Source organism: Sminthopsis crassicaudata, chromosome 1 (genome assembly GCF_048593235.1).
Source record: "Sminthopsis crassicaudata isolate SCR6 chromosome 1, ASM4859323v1, whole genome shotgun sequence".
Classification (NCBI taxonomy): Eukaryota; Metazoa; Chordata; class Mammalia; order Dasyuromorphia; family Dasyuridae; genus Sminthopsis; species Sminthopsis crassicaudata.
Genome location: NC_133617.1, coordinates 12,573,111 through 12,593,543, shown reverse-complemented (window position 1 = coordinate 12,593,543; position 20,433 = coordinate 12,573,111). Strand labels below are relative to the sequence as shown.

The 20,433-nt window shown below is 47.1% G+C and overlaps 1 protein-coding gene across 15 annotated transcripts in view; it reads left to right on the top strand.

The window, feature by feature from the left end:
- Nucleotides 1-20,433, top strand: part of OSBP2 (oxysterol binding protein 2) — a 249,736-nt gene that overhangs the window by 212,719 nt on the left and 16,584 nt on the right. For 10 of the 15 annotated variants that reach the window (XM_074293706.1, XM_074293731.1, XM_074293676.1 and 7 more), the window contains 5 exons: nucleotides 2,175-2,361; nucleotides 11,863-11,988; nucleotides 14,673-14,775; nucleotides 18,347-18,404; nucleotides 18,832-18,978. In XM_074293706.1, coding sequence (XP_074149807.1) covers nucleotides 2,175-2,361; nucleotides 11,863-11,988; nucleotides 14,673-14,775; nucleotides 18,347-18,404; nucleotides 18,832-18,978 — 621 coding nt within the window. The remainder of the gene's footprint in view (nucleotides 1-2,174; nucleotides 2,362-11,862; nucleotides 11,989-14,672; nucleotides 14,776-18,346; nucleotides 18,405-18,831; nucleotides 18,979-20,433) is intronic. The other 5 variants (XM_074293686.1, XM_074293695.1, XM_074293766.1 and 2 more) reach the window with 1 other exon arrangement.

The window sequence follows — 20,433 nt, the reverse complement described above, 5'->3', positions numbered from 1 at the left end:
CTCTGAGAAACTGGGGGTTAGGTTTCTTCTGTGTACAGTTCTTTATAACAAAATGTTAATTCTGATAGTATATAACCTAACACAGTTATCATAAAATAATCCATATAGCAGTACACAAAATAAAATTGGTATTATGGAAAACATTTTTCTCCCTAATAATTTCCTAGAATTCTGTGACCTCTAATGCTAACATAACAAAAAATATTAGATTTCAAACAATGTTCTGTACCTTAGCTACTCTTTGAAAACCAAAGGGAATATTTCTGAGATTTTTAGTTGCTGCTATCAGAAAATGCTGAGACTGACACAGGGAATGCACAGAGAGCTCTGTAGAAGTAGGTCAGCAAAGCACTTGGTAGATTACCAACCATTTCACAAACTTGCATGCCTCATTCCTTCTTTTTTATCTATTTATTATACATACATTATTACATATTATTATACATATTTATTATACATTATACAACCAATGTGCACGGTTACCAGTATAAAAATGAAAATTAAGATTATTAATAAAGACACACAAATGCTCAAAGTCACTAAAATTAAACATGCTAATGTTGAGGATTGACTGTATCGAGATAAGTCAGAAGGGCGAAATGTAAAGGGTGATATAAGCAAATCATCAGGGTAGAAGAAATTAACTGTCGGATCTATGGGCAGGAGAAGAGTTCAGACCAAACAAGATAGGAAGTTCATAGGAGGACAGGTAAAATGGACCGTTTTGATTATAAAGAATTTTTAAAAGTTTACACACAACAAAATCAATCCAACTAAAATTAATGAAATGGAAAGGGAGCCAGGGAACTTTGTTTCTCTGATGAGTCATTTGTAAGCTTATCAAAACTTGAGTCAAATTTACAAGAAGAACCATTACCTAACTGACAGATGGTCAAAGGATAAAAATAGCTATTTTCAGAGCAAGAAATCAAAGCCATCATTAGCCATGTGGAAAACTGCTCTGAATCACTAATAACTGAAGTAATGCAAATTAAAACAACTGTGACATAACATCTCACACTTATCAGATTGACCAAGATTAAGGAGAATGACAACATTACTGTTGTTGGAGCTGTAAACAAATCCAAATGTCCTAGAAAACAGTTTGAAATTATACCCCAAAAGCTATCAAATTGTACATAACCTTTGACCCAGCAATATTGCTGCTGCATGTATAATCCAAAGAAAAAAGAAACTTAGCCGTACAAAAATAGTTATCTCAGCTCTTTTTGTGATAGCAAAGAATTGTGAAAATGAAGGGATGCCCATCAGTTTGGGAGTGAATGAACAAGATACAGATGCAGTATATGAATATGTTAGAATAATATTGTACTATAAGAAGTGATGACGTTTCAAAAAAACCTGGGAAGAGTTGTAGGAACAGAGACAGAGGGAACAATTTTTTACAATAATATTATATAATGTTATAGTATACTATTTATATAGTATATATAGTAAATGTATATATATTTTGTTATACCCATATATATCATACATATAATATATAAATTATATAGTATATATAATAAAATAGCCTTTCCTGGTTTCCTCCACCCTGGGCCCTCCCTCCCACACCACCTTGCACTGATTCACTTTCTGTTTATGTCTGACATAAGTTTGCATGTACCTGCTCCCTGCTGCTCATTTTGATGAGCAGTTTTCCTCTGCACCCAACAGGCAATTGGCTAATCAGTGCTTCTGATTGGCCCATTAATGAAAATGTGGGAGGGGTGCTGCACTTGGAGCCCTGTGTGAGAGAGTAGAAGCAATGGATGCTCTTGGGAGTGAGAGGGAGGGCTCTCAGGGCTGCGGGTCCCAGCTTTATGCAAGAGGCACTGGGGTTGCCTCAGAAAAAAGGGGGTGACCTGATCCTGGCATTACATTAGAAGTACTAAGGATGCTCAAGGATGCGGAGCTTGTTTTGCCGCCCTTTGAAGCTTACCAAATGTTGTGTGTCCTACTGGCTGTTGTGAGGAGCAAATGAGATAATTAGAACTAGAATGGGCCGTCAGGGCCCCTAACCCAACTCTTGTTTTTACACCTAAGGAAACTGAAGATGGTAAGTAGCGAGCTGATCCCACCCCCTTCCATCCCCATGCTGCCCGCGTCCCGGGGGGCCAGAGTGCAGTGTCCCAGTGCCAGGCCTGGCTAACATGGGGGGATTCTTCTCTTAGGCTTGTCGGGACTTCTTGGAACTAGCAGAAATACACAGTCGGAAATGGCAAAGAGCCCTACAATATGAGCAGGAGCAAAGGATCCGCCTGGAAGAGACCATCGAACAGTTAGCCAGACAGCATAACAGCCTGGAACGTGCCTGCCGAGGAGCCCCCGCCAACCCCCAGTCTGAAAACCTCACCCAGGGTGAGTGTGCCCCCTGCCAGGGCTGGAGGCAGGGGTGGGGTCCTGGGAGGGCCACTGGACAGATGCACTCAGCTTTCCTCTCCCTGCCCTGTGGGGGCCGTCTCCTTCCCATGTTGCCATCACCTGTCCCCCTAGGGCTGGACCAGCCCTGGACTCTGAAGTGATGTCACTCTTGCTGTCATCATCCTTGTTTCCCTTACAGAACCTGACAATGTTATGCCTGGAAGATTTGTGGGGGATGGGGACAGAAGGCGGCTGTAGGAGGAGGAGGGCTGGTGGGTTCTGGTCCTCCCTGCAAGGCCCCAGGAAGCTCCAAGTGTCTTCTCTGGTCAAAGCACAGGGTTGAGCTCGCTCACCTCTGACCTCTTGTGAGCTTTGTGATCCTAAGAGAAGCCTGGGGAGGAAACAAGATGCCGAAGAAGGCCTGGGCTTGCACGCTTTAGCCTCAGAGGGCAGAATGCAAGTCAGAGGCAAAATCAGAATAGTCCCTGCCCACCGGCAGCTTCCATTCTCCGTAGGGGGTGGAGAATACCACAGAATCTTTCAGGAATGGGAGACCAAACACCTAGTGTCGGGAGTGATTCCGGATGGGGGGAAATGAAAGGGAGGGGGCGGGTGCTAGTGCAGAGAGAACAACTTTTTAACACTGAGCTCTTCATCCACGTAAGGGGCTGCCTTGGAAGACAGGAAGCTGCCTCCTGTCAGAATGCTCAGGTGGAGACCACTTCTGGGAATGGGGTAGCCAGCATGCCAGACTCTCACGCCCCGGGGTCTGGGATTCTCATTCTAATGCTGCTGCCTCCAGTTCATGAAAATGACTCTGGAAAACTTAGAAGCTGGCTGCAGCATCCCAATTCTGCGGGACACTGGCCACCGCCAGAAGGGCATCCCAGTGCCTGCCACTTAGCACTGGGGATGTTTTTATCTTAACCCTTGGTTTGCAGTGCCTAAGTGTCAGACTCTGCTCTTACTAGATAAATATCGATTGGAAAACACGAGTCACTTAATTATCTCTGGTACCTTTGGTATGCCCTGCTGAAGTATCTTATTTCTGTCCATATGTGTAGCTATCTTTGAAATATAAAAATATTCTACTCATCAGACATTTAACACAAATCACCTTCTCCATAGTGGTCAAAATCATGTCCAGAAATAAAATTTTCCTTGATGATTTTTACTTCTTAAAGTATGAAATCCCTAAAAATATATCTTTTGGCAAAAAAAAAATGAGTCCCAGGTAACCCCTTATTACTCTATCAAGTCCCCCATTATTATTCTATCAAGTGTCCACAGCAGATCTGTAAGCTGTTTCCCACACTCATCAATTTCTCCCTTCTGCCTAAGCGGTCTGTGGTATACGCCCATTACAAGATTGCTTCTGTTTTTCTGTTAATCTTCACAAGCTAAATTTTTAGATCTCCCATTAAATTGTAGATAGGTTGTTACCTGCATTGGTGAAGGGAATGCTCAGAGAAACCAAATCACAGGCTTTTCACATGCTTATCTCTACCTTCCCAGAATCCTTTTCCAGTTAGCAGGTGGATACCTTTGGTTATGAGGTGTGCCTCCGTGATACCTCAGAGGTCTGATTTCCCTCCTGACCCCAGGAGATCTAATTCACTTCTTTTTGTGCAGTTGAATTTAGAGATTCTGTCTGAGGCCTAGTGTTTTATTGCTGAACTTTTCTTGGATTTTGTCTTTTATGTGTCCATAAACACCCTCTTATGTGTAGCTCCTCTCCATGGAATCCAGCTTGGCCATTTCTCCCTCCATCACTTTAAAGCCTTTTTGGTTAGATCTGCAGTTCACACATTCATCTGTTTTTGCCCGATTTATTATACAGCCTCCGGGGCTGGCCACAAAACTATTCATTTCTGGACTTTAAGCTGTGGCCCCAAAAGCCAAATCCCAGGTTCAGACACAATGTTCTTAAGCACATGTTTCCATTACGACTTTACTTCTTTTCAAAAGCCGCTCTTTCCTGCCCAGGCTTTCTCATCAGGCCCTAGCGATGCCTTCTGAGCCAGCCAAGTCATCTTCCCGCCCCCTTCTGTCCTAAGCAGTTTGAAGCCCAAATTGGGAACAGCATCTTAGGAAGGACCTTGACAAGATGTCTCCAGGAAGATGGCCAGCCTTGAGAGTGTGATCGAGCACACTAGCTCAGGAAGTGAGAAACCAAGGGAACAGGATTGCTACAGGCTCGTGTCCCATCGTACAGGTGTCTTTACAGAAATGACTCCTCAGCCTTCCCCAAAGAACAAAAAGAAGCTTAAAGATGGAAGTCATGAAGAGCTAAAGTTTCTCTTCCAGCATCTCATTTTTATTTGGGTGTGTCTGGTGCGACCACCAGGTGCCACAACAGCTAAATCTGTGGCTCTGGAGTTGAGAGGCCCAGAATTCAAAAGGGGTCTGTAACTCTAGCTGGGTGACCCTGGCCAAGTCATTTCATCCTGCCTGCCTCAGTTTCTTCATTTGTAAAATGATCTGGAGAAGAAATGGCAGAGCTCTCCAGGGTCTCTGCCAAGAAAACCCCAGACAAGGACATGAAGAATCAGACACAACAGAATATCTGCAAAAGCATGTCTTGTTCTTAAATGTCCTCCTTTAAAGCAGCAGCTTGTGGGGTTTTATTTTCCCAGCCGATGTCCCACTGTTTATCTCATCTTATTGGATGTGTAATCCATCCTCATTTAAAATTACAAGAGTTAAGTTAATATTTTCTCCATCTGTCTCTGATAATGGCTTTCCAGATCAGGATTTTTCTTTCCCTTCTTTCCATGCAGGGCCTGGAGTCAGGATGATCTGACTTCCAATTCCCCTTTTGTTAGCTCTAGAACCCTGAGCATGTCAGTTTATCTCTGCTTACTTTAGTTTCCTCAGTTGTTAAAATGTTGATAATAATAGCACCCCCCTCCCCAGGTGGTTGTGAGAATCAAATGAAGTAATAATTCTACTGCACTCAGCACATAGTAGGCCCTCTTTAAATGCTAGCTTTTATTAGGTGTTATTAAAGACAATACCATTTCTCTTCAGTTACTTTAGCTTAACTGTATTTAAGGCAGCTCTCTTGCCATCAGCTTTCTTCCCCTCACTCTTAAGCTCCTACTTCTCCCTCCTTGTTTGCTGCTTCTTTCCTTAGTTTTAGAGTTGTGTGGATTTGTTTTTTCATTCATTAGATCCTTGTCTTTCTTGCTTTTAATCTAATTATTTATTTTTCTCTTTTTTCCCTTCAATTAGTCAAGTAAAATCTCTCATTCCTCCTCTTCAACTTTTTTATTCATTAGATTTAAAATTTTTATTTTCTGTGGTTTTTTCTATTTTCAATTTGGGTAGTAAAGGGAACATCCCTGAATGGTTTCTGGTTTGCCTTTTCTTTTTTTCTCTCCAATATCTACTCCAGCCCTGCTTTTTACATTTTTTCCTCCAGTGGCCAGCTTTTCCACAAGTAAAACAAACTTCTGGCCTGATTGATTTTGATTTGGGGGGCGGGCAGCAAAGAGAAAGAACTATAAGGTATGGATGGGCTACTGTGGCTGCAGAAGGGTTGCAAAGAAAAAGTTTCTTTTTGCTTCCCTAAGTTCCCTTTTATATCCTCTTCTGCCAGAGTAATTGCCAGCCATGCCACATCTTAAGGAGGAACCCAATGTCAGAAATAGCTTAAGTTTGTTTAGAGGTGGGTAGATGAAGATTATTTAAAAAGTAGGAAAGAAATTGAACTTAGCCCACGGCACGGTCATGTTTGAGACCGGAAATGGCATCAAAAGTTTGGGCAAGTCTAACCAAAACAACCATGAGTTAATACAGATCTAGATCCCTGGGGCCGGGATACTCTTTGGCAACGGCTTGGAGTTCTCCCTCCTTCCAGGGCTTGAAGCTATCGCTTCTAACCAAGCCATTGTCCTCAGGTTTTTCCCTACACAAATTTTGCCTTGTATCTTGAAAAAGAACATAGAAACTGGGTAGAGTCTTTCGGTAAAGGTGGATATAGTTTAGGTAATTGGGGAGTTTGGGGTTGTTAAGGAGATTTTCAAATGATTTAAACCTTTCAATGATTTTAATTCAGACCAATGGTCTCTTTCCTTTGCCTCTGAGTACCCTTTATTATAGCTGTCCCATTTAAGAGGCTATTTCCTTATTCTTCAGTTTCTGCCTTAAATGCTCTAATTTGATCTCACCAAAGGTGCCCCAACGAGGCCATCAAAGTTTGGGGGTATCTCTAGTCAAAACCAGCCCAATCCTGGCAAGATGAGGGACAGTCAGAACCGTATTTATTATACATTTGGAAGACCCACGTTCGTTCTGGAGGCGAGCTGTTGAGAACTGCCTCAACCTCTCTTTTGCCTTTACCACGCATCTGTCCCATTCCAAAGATGAACACTCAAAGATATTACCACAACATAAGAAGTACCCACAATGCAGAAATATAAATATACTACAAAGGAAAATGATGGTGCAAATGTACAAATACAGATACTCTGCTAGCAATCTACTTAAATTATACGAGTAAACATTTCATAACTGACCAGGTGTATAATTAAACTCTTAATTTCAGCCACTTTCAATCACATACAAAATCATGTGAGCAGTTTCCTCATACCAAGTAACCCTGCAGTCCTTAGCCAGATATGCATTTATCAAAGAGGAAAGACACAGGCAAAAGCTGATTCCGCTACAAAAACAAAATTACAGAATAATCCGGATCAAGAAAAATTCCCAGGACAGTCTTCACAATGAAAGGCAGGCCTGATCAAAGACTGGGCCAATTATGGAGGGAGAGTTGGAGCCTTGAACTTGCCAGACAAAGGAATAAGACTCAGAAAAAAAGGTCCAGTGGTACCTAGTTCCCCTCTCTCATGTACTGGAGAGTTTACTCCTTAAAACTGTCACCAATTAATGTTAACAGAATTTTACTGTCTCAATCTCTAAACTGTGAATAGTTAGAGCCACACAAAGCAGGTAGAGGCAGATTTTAGAGATCTCATAGCAGCTAATTAATCACTTTCAGAGAGAGGAATACAGTTTGTAAACTGAAAATTCTCCTGGGCAGGAGACCGGTGGCAGGAAAGGTAGAGAGTTCATACACAAATCATAAGTGGGAAAAGAGAGGGAAGATGGATCACAATACAGTCACTTTCAGGGCCTTGGTGATTTCCCATCCCTGGTTTTGCAAGACCATATGGGCGTTCTCCAGTTCCGTGGGAACAATTGATAAGAGATAGTTTCAGATCACGAGGGGCATTGCTTGGTGGGATAAGACCAGAGTTCTGTGATGGGAACAGATTCTATCATCTTTGACTCAATTCACTTAATATACTATACAGAAGAGTGTTGTCAAAGTTTATTTCATTTCAAAATGCATTGTAAGGCTGACTCCCAAGCCAGAAAAGGCAGCTCTGAGAAATCTAAATTATTAGTACCTTCATTATACATCTTGATAATTATAAAAATCACAATCATAATTTTTCCACCCTATTGATACTTTGGAACTCTTTCCTCTGAAAACTGCCTGTTTATATCCTTTGACCACTTACCACTTGGGAAATGGCTCTTATTGTTATATTTGAATGAACTCCCTCTATATTTTCAAAGTAAGAACTTTCTCAGAGAAAGTACAGAGAAATTTTCCAATTTCTTATTTCCACTTAGCTTTTTTCAAAACTTCTCTTATTTTTATGTAATCAGAATTGTTCATTTTCCTTCCTGTGAATCTCTTTGTCTTGTTTAATCATGAATTTTATTTTATCCATAGACCTGACAGTCAGATAATGTCTTCCATGCTCCTCTAATTTGTTTATGTCTTTCTTTCTGTCTACCTCATATCTATTTGGAGCTTCTCTTGATATAGAATGTGAAATGTTGATCTATATCTAATCTTTGCCAGGTTATTTTCCACTTTTCCCAATAATTTTTACTGAATCAAGTAAGTTCTTGCCCCAACATCTGGGATTTGGGGATTAATCAAACTCTAGGCTGCTGTTCTCTTTTTCTTCTGTGTATGGTATCATCTAAATCTGTTCTACTGACTAAGTCTTTTATATCTAATCCAATACCTACATTACTTTGACAGTTTTGATTTTGTGGTATAGTTTGAGATCTGGTACTGCTGGGCCCCACTTTTTTCCCCATTCATTCCCTTGATATTTTTGATTTTTTGTTTCTCCAAAAGAATCTTAATTTTTTTTTCTAACTCTACAAAATAATCCTTTGGTAGTTTGATTGATGTGGCACTAAATAAGCAAATTAATTTAGGTAGTATTATCATTTTTATTAGCCCGGTTCAGCCAATTCATGAGTAATTCATATTTCTCCTTTTTGCCTTTTTCCTAAAAAAAGATTTCTCTCCCACATTCTAATCTTCATTGCTTATGTTCTCTTTCTATACTAGCCTTTTATTCTTTGGGTCATTTTAATTATACTTATTGAACCCATCCTTATTGTTTGCGTTTCTCATAGAATAAAAGCTTCTGTGAGAGCTATTTTGGGTTCCTCCTTCTAAACAGTTTCTATATTATTGCTTTATAAATTTTGCCCTCCGGTCTCCTAAGTCTTAGTTAGACATATCAGTTCTGAGTTTTAGAGAGGACAGAGCCTCAAGACTGGAGTTTGCCTTTTTTCCGGATTGTGCAGCTCCTCATTGCCCTTACCACTGCCACATGCCTTGAAAATTCCACTGTGAGTCTGTGCCCTCCCAGTCTCCTGAGAGGCAGCTGCCCCTCAGAGCCCCGATTCCCCTTCTCCTGAAGAGACTGAGCGTTCTCTCTCAAAACCCATAGCCTTTGTGAGATTCTGATGCCCTCCTGTCGTGTCTCTCTCTCTCCTTCCATGGGGGCATTCATCAGTGGTACCTTCTCTCACTATTGAAACAGGATTTCCTCATTTCTTTCCCCAGCGCCTCCTTCGACTCCACCTGTGCTCCTGTAGGCTCTCTTCTTTCTGAGATTCTACAGGAGTTACCTTCCCTTCTGATTGGTCACCTGGCCCAGAAGACCTCAATTTTAGATCAGGATGAGCACTTCCAACTAGCTCCTGCATGTGTCCAGCAGAGACCCAGTGAGCCCCATCAGAGAAGGTGAGGGAGCGATTCCTGCCACGGGCGGCCGTTTGGGCTTCATGCTCCGCACCGCCTCGCGGGGTGCTCCACCTCCCCTCCGTTGCCCCCGTGACACAGCTGCTTTGTTCTTATTTAGCTCCTTCAAGGCAGAGACTGTTTGGGGCTTTTCTTAGGCCCTTAGAACTAAGGCAAACGGGGGTTTGATGACTCAGGTCACCCAGCAACTACGTAGACAGCAGAACTCGGGTCTTACTGATGCCACTGTGCAAACCAGCCACTTTTAACATTGATTAAGCACCTGCTGTGTGCCCGACGCTGGGTTAGGGGCATAGATATAAAATGTGAAATAACTTTTCTTCTCAAAGAGCTTATATTCTAGCCAGGAAGACATTTACATCTCAGAGTAAATATGTAATATAAAAATCATTTTGTATACAAAGAGCACATACAAATCAATGCAAAGTTGTTGAATATAAGATAGTTGGGGAGGAGCTTGCCATTATTTGGGGGAGGGCGATTCAGGAAAAGCTTCACTGAGAAGGTCATCCTTTCAGTTTGTCTTGAAGGGAGAGGAATTCTATTAGGTTTAGGTGAGGAATGAGGATATTCTAGGCAAAGGCAACAGCCGGGCCCAGAGCGCCAAGGAAGAGGAACACAGAACCGGTTTGTGAGAATCCCAGGGCTGCAAGGGGAAATAAAATGAGGCTGGAAAGACCTTTTGGCTTCCAGTAATAAAGCCTTTAAAATGCCACCCGGCAATAGGGCATTGCCAGCATTTATGAAGTTGGAGGATGGATTGCTCAGTGGTTTCTGCACTCTGGTCACTAGAGAGGGGAGATATTTGACTCAGATCATTTAGGAGGTCCTTGAACTCAGCTAGGTGAGGAGTGAGAAGGACCTTGAAATAAGGGGCTCAGATCAAGGGAGGCAGTAGAGTTTAAAATAGTAAGATTTGACAAGTGAGAGGATTTGGGGGGGTCCTCTCCATGAGGGTTAAGGGGGGTTTCAGGGAGAGTGAGCAGCCGAAGATAATACTGAGGTTACAAAATTGGGGAACTGGAAGAATAGGGATATTTTTGACAAAAATAAGAAAGTTTGGGAGAGTCAGCTGCATAAAAATGATAAGAGCTGATGAAGTCACAGAAAGAAGGGGGTCTAAAAGAGTCTTGGGGATGAGGAGGAGGAGGAGGAGGAGGAGAGCCAGCCAAGGAGGCTGAGGAACAGTCAGACAGGTAGGAGGAGAGCCAGGAGGGACCAGAGTCATGAAAAGGGAGGAGTCGACAGGAGGAGAGGATGTTCGACAATGTGGGGAGCAGCAGAGAAGATGAGGGACAAAAAGAGAGCATCAGAATTAGCCATTAAGGAGGGCAGTGTCAGTACCAAAACCGCAGAGGGTTACGAAGAGAATGGGAAGAAAGGAAGTGGGGGAAATGAGTGACAACAGCTGTTTCAAGAGTTTAGGAGAAAATGGAGACAGAGAAGGACAGAGAGAGAAGACAGAATGAGAGACACAGAATGAGAGAGATAGAGGGAGAGGAGAGAAACATACATGGAGGGACAGACAGAGAGAAACAGACAAAGGATGAAAGAGAGAGAGGTGAAGGGAGGGAGGGAAAAGAAACAGGCAAGATCAGCAAAGAGACACAAACAGAGACACTAAGAAGGGAGGGAGAAGAGAAATGGAGAGATAGAATGAGAGTGGGAGAGGAGATGAGACAGTGTGAGGGGAGGAGGAGGTATGCTTGAGGATATGGTCCTGAAGCCCACAGATAAGGCAGGTAAAAGATCCTGGGTGAGTGGGGGGAGATGAGGGGGAGGTATCGTGCTGGAGAAGGCACGAGAGGGGCAGCCTCATTATCAGAGTCCAAGGAAGGCGTGAGGGAGCAAGCTCCAGGTTTGAGATAGAGAAGTGCAGAAAGGAACGGCCATAGGGAGGTACTGGGGGGACGGAGGGGGACAATCTTGAGTTGAGCCTGCTGTGCTCTGGGTCTGAATGTTGGGGATGCTAGAAAGAAAACCCAGTCCCTGTCTTCAGGGAGCTCACAATTGGGAAGGAAACCAGCAAGCCCCTGGGTACAGGGGGCAGTCAGGCAGCAGGAGGAGGTGGGTGGTGGGCCTGGAGTCAGCAAGCTTCTCCTCCTGAGTTCAGATCCAGCCTCAGATCTTTGGTAGCTGGGTGAGCCTGAGCAAGCTCCTTCCCCCTGTGTCCCTCAGTCTCTTCATCTGTTAAAAGAGCTGGAGAAGGCCACGGCCGGCCCCTCCAGGCTCTCTGCCAAGAAAAGCCCCAAGGAGTCAGCCGTGGCTGGAATGACTGAAGAGGCGCAACGGTGTGCCAACACAATCGATAGATGTAGCTAGCTAGACAGACAGAATCCGAGGGAATGTCAGAGGGAAGACACGAAGAGGAAAGTCAGTCTCCAAACATTTATCAGGCACTCCCTATGTGACAGGTCCTGGGGACACCAAGAAAGACACAAGCCCAGTCCCTGTCCTCGGGGGGCTCTCGGGCTGGTGGCGGAGACGAGCACACACAAGACACAGACGAATATTCGGAAAGGCCTCCTGCAGGCGGGCAGGTCAGGAGCCAGGAGGACCAAGAGGGCAGCGGGAAGGAAGGGGAGTGCTGGGGGACGGCCTGCAGACGAGAGCTGCAGAGCCCTTACTGAGGAACAGTAAGGAGGCCCGTCGAGGATGGGGAAGGGGGAGCCAAGCCTGGAGAGATCAGAGTGAGCCCAGTGTGGAAGGGCCTTAAAAATGTCCCAGGACACTGTGTTTGATCCTGACGGTCACAGGGAGCCAATAAGAGAAGCCAGAATCACTGGGGATGGGTCCACTTTGGCAGCTTGAGTGGAGGATGGACTGGCGTGGGGAAGTTGGGACAAAAGTCTAGGTAAGAGTCTAAAAGGCTGAATTAGGATAGTGCCTGAAAGTGTTTATAGGAGACATGTTATGAAGGTAGAAATGGCAAGATTTGGCAGGGGTGTGGATATGTGGCGAGTGGGAGGGAGGTGGGCCTGGACAAACGGGAAGATGGCAGCATCCCAGGCAGCCCTGAGGGAGTTTGGGAGAAGGGAGAAGGTTCAGTTCTGGACTTGGTTTAGAGATACTTATAAGAAATGGTATGGAGAGACGGACGGAGACAGAGGCAGAGAGAAACAGAGACAGAAACAGACAAAATGAGAGAGACAGAGATAGAAATAGAGACACACAGAGAAAGGAGAGACGCAGATAAGAGAGAGAAAGGGAGACAGAGACAGAGAGAGAGGCAGAGAGAATCAGAACAGACACAATGAGAGAGAGATAGAAATAGAGACACACAGAGAAAGGAGAGACGCAGATAAGAGAGAGAAAGGGAGACAGAGACAGAGAGAGAGGCAGAGAGAATCAGAACAGACACAATGAGAGAGAGATAGAAATAGAGACACACAGAGAAAGGAGAGACGCAGATAAGAGAGAGAAAGGGAGACAGAGACAGAGAGAGAGGCAGAGAGAATCAGAACAGACACAATGAGAGAGAGATAGAAATAGAGACACACAGAGAAAGGAGAGACGCAGATAAGAGAGAGAAAGGGAGACAGAGACAGAGAGGCAGAGAGAATCAGAACAGACACAATGAGAGAGAGATAGAAATAGAGACACACAGAGAAAGGAGAGACGCAGATAAGAGAGAGAAAGGGAGAGACACACACACACACACAGACCCAGAGAAATCCAAGGGGAAAGAAACGTGTCTTGTTTCTCTGCATTTTCCAAGTTGCTAAGAAAATTGTCTACATGATCACTAAGAGATGTTTGGAGAAATTGTCATCCAATGGGGACTAGTCACTGTCCCTGACGTAGAATGAGGCTCACACTGAGAATCCGGGGCCACTGTTCTTGTTCGGTCAGAGAGGACTGACCTCACGAGCTGTGGTCCAGATTTGAAAACTAGGCCTCTAGGGTTAGGAGTGAAAGAGACCCCAAAAATCCCAAGGCAAAGACAGCCGTCTTTTAGGTAGCTTGCCTAGCAAAAGCAGACAGCTTGGCTGGAGAATAAGTAGGGGCTCAGTCGAGTTTTCTCGTGGGCCACCCCAGTGCCTCTGGCTTTCCAGGTCCTGTCCAGAGCAGTACTTGGAGGAACAGATAGAGGCCAGTGGGTTTCTGACTCTTAAGAGCTGCCAGGACCCACATAGGGAGAGAGATTGGAGAATCCCCCAGAATCTACCAGGATTGGAGCTGACGCCAGCCCCTTCAGCTTCAGTAAATCCTAGGCACCTCGTTAGAGCTTAGGCGGGGCCTCCAGCAGCCAGACAGCTGAGGTCACTCGCCTCATAGCCCATTGCTATGACGTCTGGGATCTTGGTGCTGAACAGAACAGCCCAGGGCAGGAGAAAATGTGTTTTAGAAGCTGGGGGAAGCCCATCAGGCAGCTTAGAGCCAGGTGGGAACAGGCAACATGGACCAGGATAGGGCAAGCCAAGGTGGTCCGGGGAGAAGCATCCCAGTGACTTCTGGGTAAGGGGTGCCAAGATCAGCTACTGAAAGTCGGGAGGAGCGTCCCAGATCCACACCCTGCTGGTGGGAGTCACACTGGAGCGGGGCCTGGAGAAAAGGCAGTCAATTGGAGGGAACCAAGGGCCATTCCCTGCCCTCTGTATCCTATTCTGTGAGCTTCCCACTGGCTCCGGGCCCTCCCCATGGTTCTCCGGCCCTGGGCGCCTCAGCAGAGAAAATGGGAAAATGAGCTTTAAACAAAAGAAAGAAGCAGGAAGTAATCGAGCTGAATCTCAGACTGCCAGAACAGTTACTGTCCCAACCCCCTCGTCTCCTAGATAAGACAGACCCTAAGAGGAGGGGAGGCCCCCTTAGGATTAGACAGAGGCCTTGACCAGGGGAGTGCTAGGCTGCCTTTTGCTAATCAGGACAGTTTGGGGCCAGAGGCACCCAAGGAAGTACAGATAAAGAGGACGAGTCGGAGCTTCTCTACTACACGAGGGAGAGGGTCGTGGAAATGGAGGAGCTGTGGAAGTGAGAGGGGGGTGGAGTGGGTGCTTTTGATCTTCACCACTCCGGGGATGGAGGGGATGCCCCGGGAGCGGTCCAACCAGGTTATCCCAGTGTGTTAGGAAGAAGCCTCTTGGGCATGAATCTGCTGCTACCGACACCTGGATAAGCTGGAGCCCTTTGTCACAGTGGTTCTCATGGCAAGAAGCTGTGTTATTACTTACTGAAGCTGTAGGTTGCCTGGTGGTCATGGGGTTAACCTGAGGCGTTTTCCTAGGGGCCACAGGGGAGATCAGTGACGAAGATGAGGATACAGAGTATTTTGACGCCATGGAAGATTCGTCTTTCATCACAGTAATCACAGACCCTAAAGACAGCAGGTACGTCTGCCCTCGTCGTCCAGGCCCACAAGGGATGTCACTTTACCAACAGCCCAAGGTGCCTTGCACAAGCTGCACGGGAAACATCAGGTGCTCCAGAGGCTCCCAAGGCTTCTAGGGAAGACCCTGCTCCTTGTGGGGCAGCTGGGTCCTGGTCCTGGCCATGCCATTGGCCAATCCAAAGTGCCAATCACTCTTCTTCACGTTTAAAATGGGATGGAGGTTGAGGGAGGGGGTGTCTCTAAACCTTAAATAGTCTGTGGGTCCAGAAGCTCCTTATATAGCTCTAAAGTAATACTCTAGAGCAGGGAAACAATCAAAATCCAAAGGACACAGGGGCATCGGAGAACACCGAGAGGTGGAAACCCCGACTCCAAATCACTCGTCAGCACCAGATCTGTGAACCCCACAAGAAGCCTCCTCTTCTCTGCATTCCCCTAGTTCCCTGCCCTTTGGTTCCACTTCCAAAGAGCCAAAGGCAGTCGTGGCCCTGACACTTAGTGTATGGAGCCCATTCCCTCCCCTGTTGAAAGAGGCGACACTCCTTGGACTGCCTCCCTCCGGGACGGCTTTGAGGACTGCTCTAGCTTTCCAGAGAATCAGAGCCCCCTTCTTTCCTCCCCTGGCCTTCATTCACTGTTTTGTTCCATAAACGCAAATGAGAAGGCTGGTGTAGAGTAACCCGGCTAGTCACAGATCAGAATTTGGGTCCTCCTGATTCCTGGACCGTTGACACGTGTCCTCCTTGGGGACGGGCCCTGTTTCCTTTCCAGCCTTGCCTCCCAGCACTGCCATGTTGTCAGCCCTTCCTGCTGCTGGCTGGGATGCGTTGTAGGAACTGGGAAGATTTGTCCTGGGAAGGATGGGAGAGAGAGGGAGAGGGAGATTAGCCCATTTCAGAGAACTAGAGAACCATCATGGAGAGATTAAAGAAATCCCTCCTGGCCCCAAAGGGTGGGCCCGGGGCAGAGGTCAGATCTCAATTCCACCTAAGGAAGAAATTTCATAAAGTTCCCACAGTGGAAGAGGCTGCTCAGAGACTCCCAGGCCAGAGCAGGATAGTCTGTGCTTGTCAGGTGGACTCTGAGGGGACCCTCTCCTCAGCCTGGAGCTGGGATCTCAGGGTCAGGAACTTCTGTGTGGCCCGTGCCCTCCTGCCCATGTTCTCTCCGGCCTGCCCAGGTTGGGGATCAAGGACTGGCCTGATAGGCAGACGTGCTCCCACGTGGCTCCAGCACGTGACCCTGAAGTGGGCTTCCTGGTATCTCTAGCCCAGCCACACTTGCCACTTAAAAATCACACCTGTGACTGCCACGGGGCACGAGGTGTGCCAGCTGTGCCTTTAGCGCTCCAGTCTCCTCCGGGGAGCCCTCAAGCCCACAAAGCATTTTCCTTATGCTCAGGAAAGAGGAGACTGTAAGTGTTGTTACCTCATTGAGGCTACAAGAAAATGACTTGCGCCCAGTCCCAAAGCTGGTGACGTCCAGACTCGGTCCCCCATTCTCCAGTTTGTGGGGTTTCCGCTAACCATGCCCTTTTGCCTTTGAATTTCGGTGTCTTATCCACCTGCGGTCTTTGTTTACATTGTCACTTCAGTGCTTTGCTTGCAAAGGGATTTTCTATTGATTTAAAGGTAGATGGGGGGTGTAACAAGGTTGCATAGTGGATAGAGCACCGGCCCTGAAGTCAGGAGGACCCGAGTTCAAATATGGCCCCAGACACTTAACACTTCCTGGCTGTGTGACCCTGGGCAAGTCACTTAACCCCAATTGCCTCATGGGGAAAAAAACAGGTGTGGAGAGAGAAAGCCCCTCAGTCACTGGTGGAGGCTTGATCCCAGTCGGGAGACCTGAGCAGGAATTGTTTCTGGCTGATTGGGGGAGTAGGCTTGCCTTTCTCAGAGCCATCGCATCACCAAAAGTCTGGGGGCATCCAGAGGGCCGGGTTGGAGTCCAGCTCCGCTGTGAGCTGTGGACCTGGGAAGTCCGCTCCCCTCTGTGGAGCCTCAGTTTCCCCATCTTACAAATAGTGATGTCTATCCAGAATGTGGTGAGGCCCAGCCAGGAGCGGGCTGCAGTTTAACAAGGCTTTGTCTTCTCTGTATGTGTTCCTTTTTTTTACATCCCCTTCTTCCTCCTTCCCAGTGAATCTTCCTCATAATAGAGAATAGAAAAGGAAAGAAGGCATTTCAGCAAAATTAACGTCTAGATCAAGTGGGGCCGGTGCTGCATAGAGGTCACCCCCCTGTAGCCCCCACTGCTGTGAGGAGCCAAAGGGGCCCCTCTCATCTCCTTTTGGGAGACAAGCTTCAGAACCCATTTGTTAGGCTCCGACTGTGTGCCGAGGGCTCAAGGGGCACATGGTGGGGGAGAACATTTTCACATGGGGGATTCGGGGAAAGCCCCCTGGTGGTGGGGACATTGTCTGGGGCCTTTGAGATAAAGAGTGAGATAGGCCTTGGGCGGCTCAGTGGGCAGAGCTCAGGAACCCTCAGGCTCTCAAAGGTCATTTCACTTCTGCCTGCCTCAGTTTCCTTATCTGTAAAATGAGGGTGATGACATTCAGGCGTTCCTCTTAGTCTAATTTCAGTGTGTCCGGGGGGATGCGATCAAGTGTGAAAGTCATTTTGGAGCCAGAGGCTGCTGAGGGCACTGCCAGCCTGCTGCCCTTGGGGGGGGGGGGGTTCTGTGGGCCTTTGGAAGCAGAGGCCAGAGAGGGGAGAGGGCAGAAGCATCATAACATGAGTGATGGGGACCTAAATGGGCACTGGAGAGGAAGGGATGGCAGGACTGGAAGGAGGGAGCCAGAACTAGACTTGGCAAAGTGACCGAATATGGCAGGGGCACCAGAGGGATTCGCTGAGAAAATGGTGGTCCCAACAAGAAAGATGAGGGTTTGGGGCAGGAGGAGGGATATCCCTTTAGAAATCGTCAGCCCAAATTGCAGAGGCCGGTGACGTGCCTGAGGTCCCCTGTCCAGCAGGAAGCAGAATCAGAAAGGGCTCTCCCAGGCCAGGGACCTGCAGGGCTCATCTCACTGGCACATGGCCCCTTGTGGGACAAAGGCTGGGTACCCGTCGGCTCTCAAAGACCCTATTTCTCACCTGCAAAATGGAGGTAATCCTTCCTCCATCACCTAGTAGGCAGTGAGGACAAAATGAGAGTGCCCTGCAGAGGACCAAGAGCAAACAGCCCTGTCCATCCCTCTTTCACAGTTCCTGGGTCCTCGCAGTGTGGGCGCTCCCTCCATCAGAACAGGTCACAGCCCCTCTGTCCCTCCATGCAGGCTCCTCGATACAGGAGTCCTGAGACTGGAGAGTAAGGCGGGGAGAGGACCTTGGGGGTCACCTACTTCACATCCCAGCATGAGCCTTGGCATTCCTCCTAGCAAGCCTGACCCCTGGACAGGTCCCCGGGAGGACCTGCAAGAGCTTGCTCTGTGGGCCGGCCTTTGCTGGAGGCGCTCAGGCGAAAAACCGTCTGCTTAAACTGGGGTTTGGGGGAACCCCTGAGTCTTTTTGGACTGCGGACTAGGCTCTACGTATACCACTTCGCCTTTGTGTTTCCCACAGATCTGCTGAAGGTGGGAATGAGGAGAGCCCAGTGGATGAGTGGAACGCTGAGGACCATGTGAGTAAGCCAGGCCAGAGAGGATGGGCTCCCGGGGCCAGGCAGGGGGTGAGACCTCAGGAGGCCTGGGGGCCAGAAGCCAGGCAACAGCTCGAGCCTGAAGACCGAAAGACACCTCTACTCTCTGGGGTTTTCCCAGTGTCTTTTCCAAATGAGGACGCTGCTGTCTGGGAAAAGGGAAGAAGCTGCTTCCCCCATGGGCCTGAGGCTGGCCCTGCTCAGGGGAGGCCAGGACATGTGGGGGCTAAGCTTGGTGGACGTGAGAGAGAGGCCGGCCCAGTAGTCCCAGGCCTGCCCAGGGCTCGGAATGTCTGGCGCTGCCCAGACCCGAGCTTTGACCACTCACTGAGCACATGTCCCTGGCACTCTCCCTGGCACTTCAGGCTAAAGCCCCGGGCCCCAGCTCTTCCTTCTGATTTTTTGGCAGGTGTTTGGGAACGTCTCGCGCAAAGTGGGCATCCCACCCAAAGTCAAGAGGAGGACACGCATCCCTGACAAACCTAACTATAACATTAACCTCTGGAGCATAATGAAGAACTGCATCGGCAAAGAGCTGTCCAAGATCCCCATGCCTGTATGTGAGCGGGCCCCGGTGGGGGCGGCTGGGGGATCCCCCATGGTTTTCAAGCTTTGTAGTTTGCTCCTCAAAGAGAAAAGTGGCCCTAAGTCTGTCTGGGGACCAGGGCTGTGAATTGGTGATAAGGATGAGTGTTACTAATCTAGGATGTGAGGGGTCCTTTCCCCATCCCAGCCCTGAGAGGGGCCTGAAGTACAGGGGTTGTCTCCATTTTGCAGATGAAGAGACAAGCGGTTTGATGAGGGTTGTGCCATTAATCTGGGCAGGGCTTTTCTGCCGCTCCCTGGCACACTGGTTTCCTCCATGCTGCCTCGGAATACCTGGGAGCTCCCCAAGACTAGACCATGAGACCTCCAAGCTCATCCATGAAACCCCCATGTTTAAAAAGGAGGCCCCGGGGGCTCACCCCCAGAGCAATCGGGAGAGCCAGAGCTTAAATTAAGGTCATCCGAGCAAGGTTAGGCAAAAGGGAGGAGGCAGTCCTCTCGTCTATGCAGATAATAGACTCATTTGGGCAAACCAGCAAAGTGACAAAGATGACAATCACTGTGAAAGACAGGCCCTGATGAAGCCGGGAAGTGGTGCAACCATTCCCGAAAGCACTTAGGGATTGTGTTAAGAAAGGGACTGAAAAGTTCATTTTCCTTTGGTCCCGCTGTCCGCCAGATGTTCACATCGTTACTTTTTATGGAGGCAAAGCCAGTGCCCACGCCTTGGAGAATGGGGAAGCAAACTGTGGGGTGTGAAAGAAATGGCAAATCACTGTTCCGGAGGAAACGCTGATGGAAGAATTCAGAAAAGTCTAGAAAAGTTCACATATGTTGATACAGAATGAAGTCAGTAGAACCAGGAAAACTACGATCACAGTGCTCATAGGAATATAAATGGAAAGGGAAAACAAGACATACTTTCTTATTATTTGGATCAAGCTTAGCCCCTTCCCTTGACTAAAGATGGCGGACTCGTGCATTACATGCACTTTTAATCCGTGCTTGCAGTCTTGACCGAGGCTCTGCTTGGTTTTACTGAGTTGGTTTATTCCTCATTCCTTGTTTAATTCTACAAAAGAATTGGGGTGAATGATATGTATTTCAGAAATGATGTTTTCTTTAAAAAAAAAAAGCATCAATAAATTATATTTGCTTTAAAAAAAAAAAAAAGAAAGAAAATAGAGGGAAAAGAGACAGTTTAAGAATTGCATGGTTCTAACTCTCTAAAGATGTAGGTGATGAGTATGGTGATGGAGAGTCCTAGCCTGCTGTCTTTGTGACCTCGGGGAAGCCCCTAATATCTGGCTGGCCTCAGCTTCCTTGTCTATAAAATGGGAGCTTTGGGATAGCTGGTCTCTAAGCTTCCTTGCAGTTCCACAGTTCTCTGATCCTGTGATCAGGATCCTCATTCCCACCTGAAACAGATGTTCACTGGGCCCTTAAGGAAGCCTGAGGGGGAAAA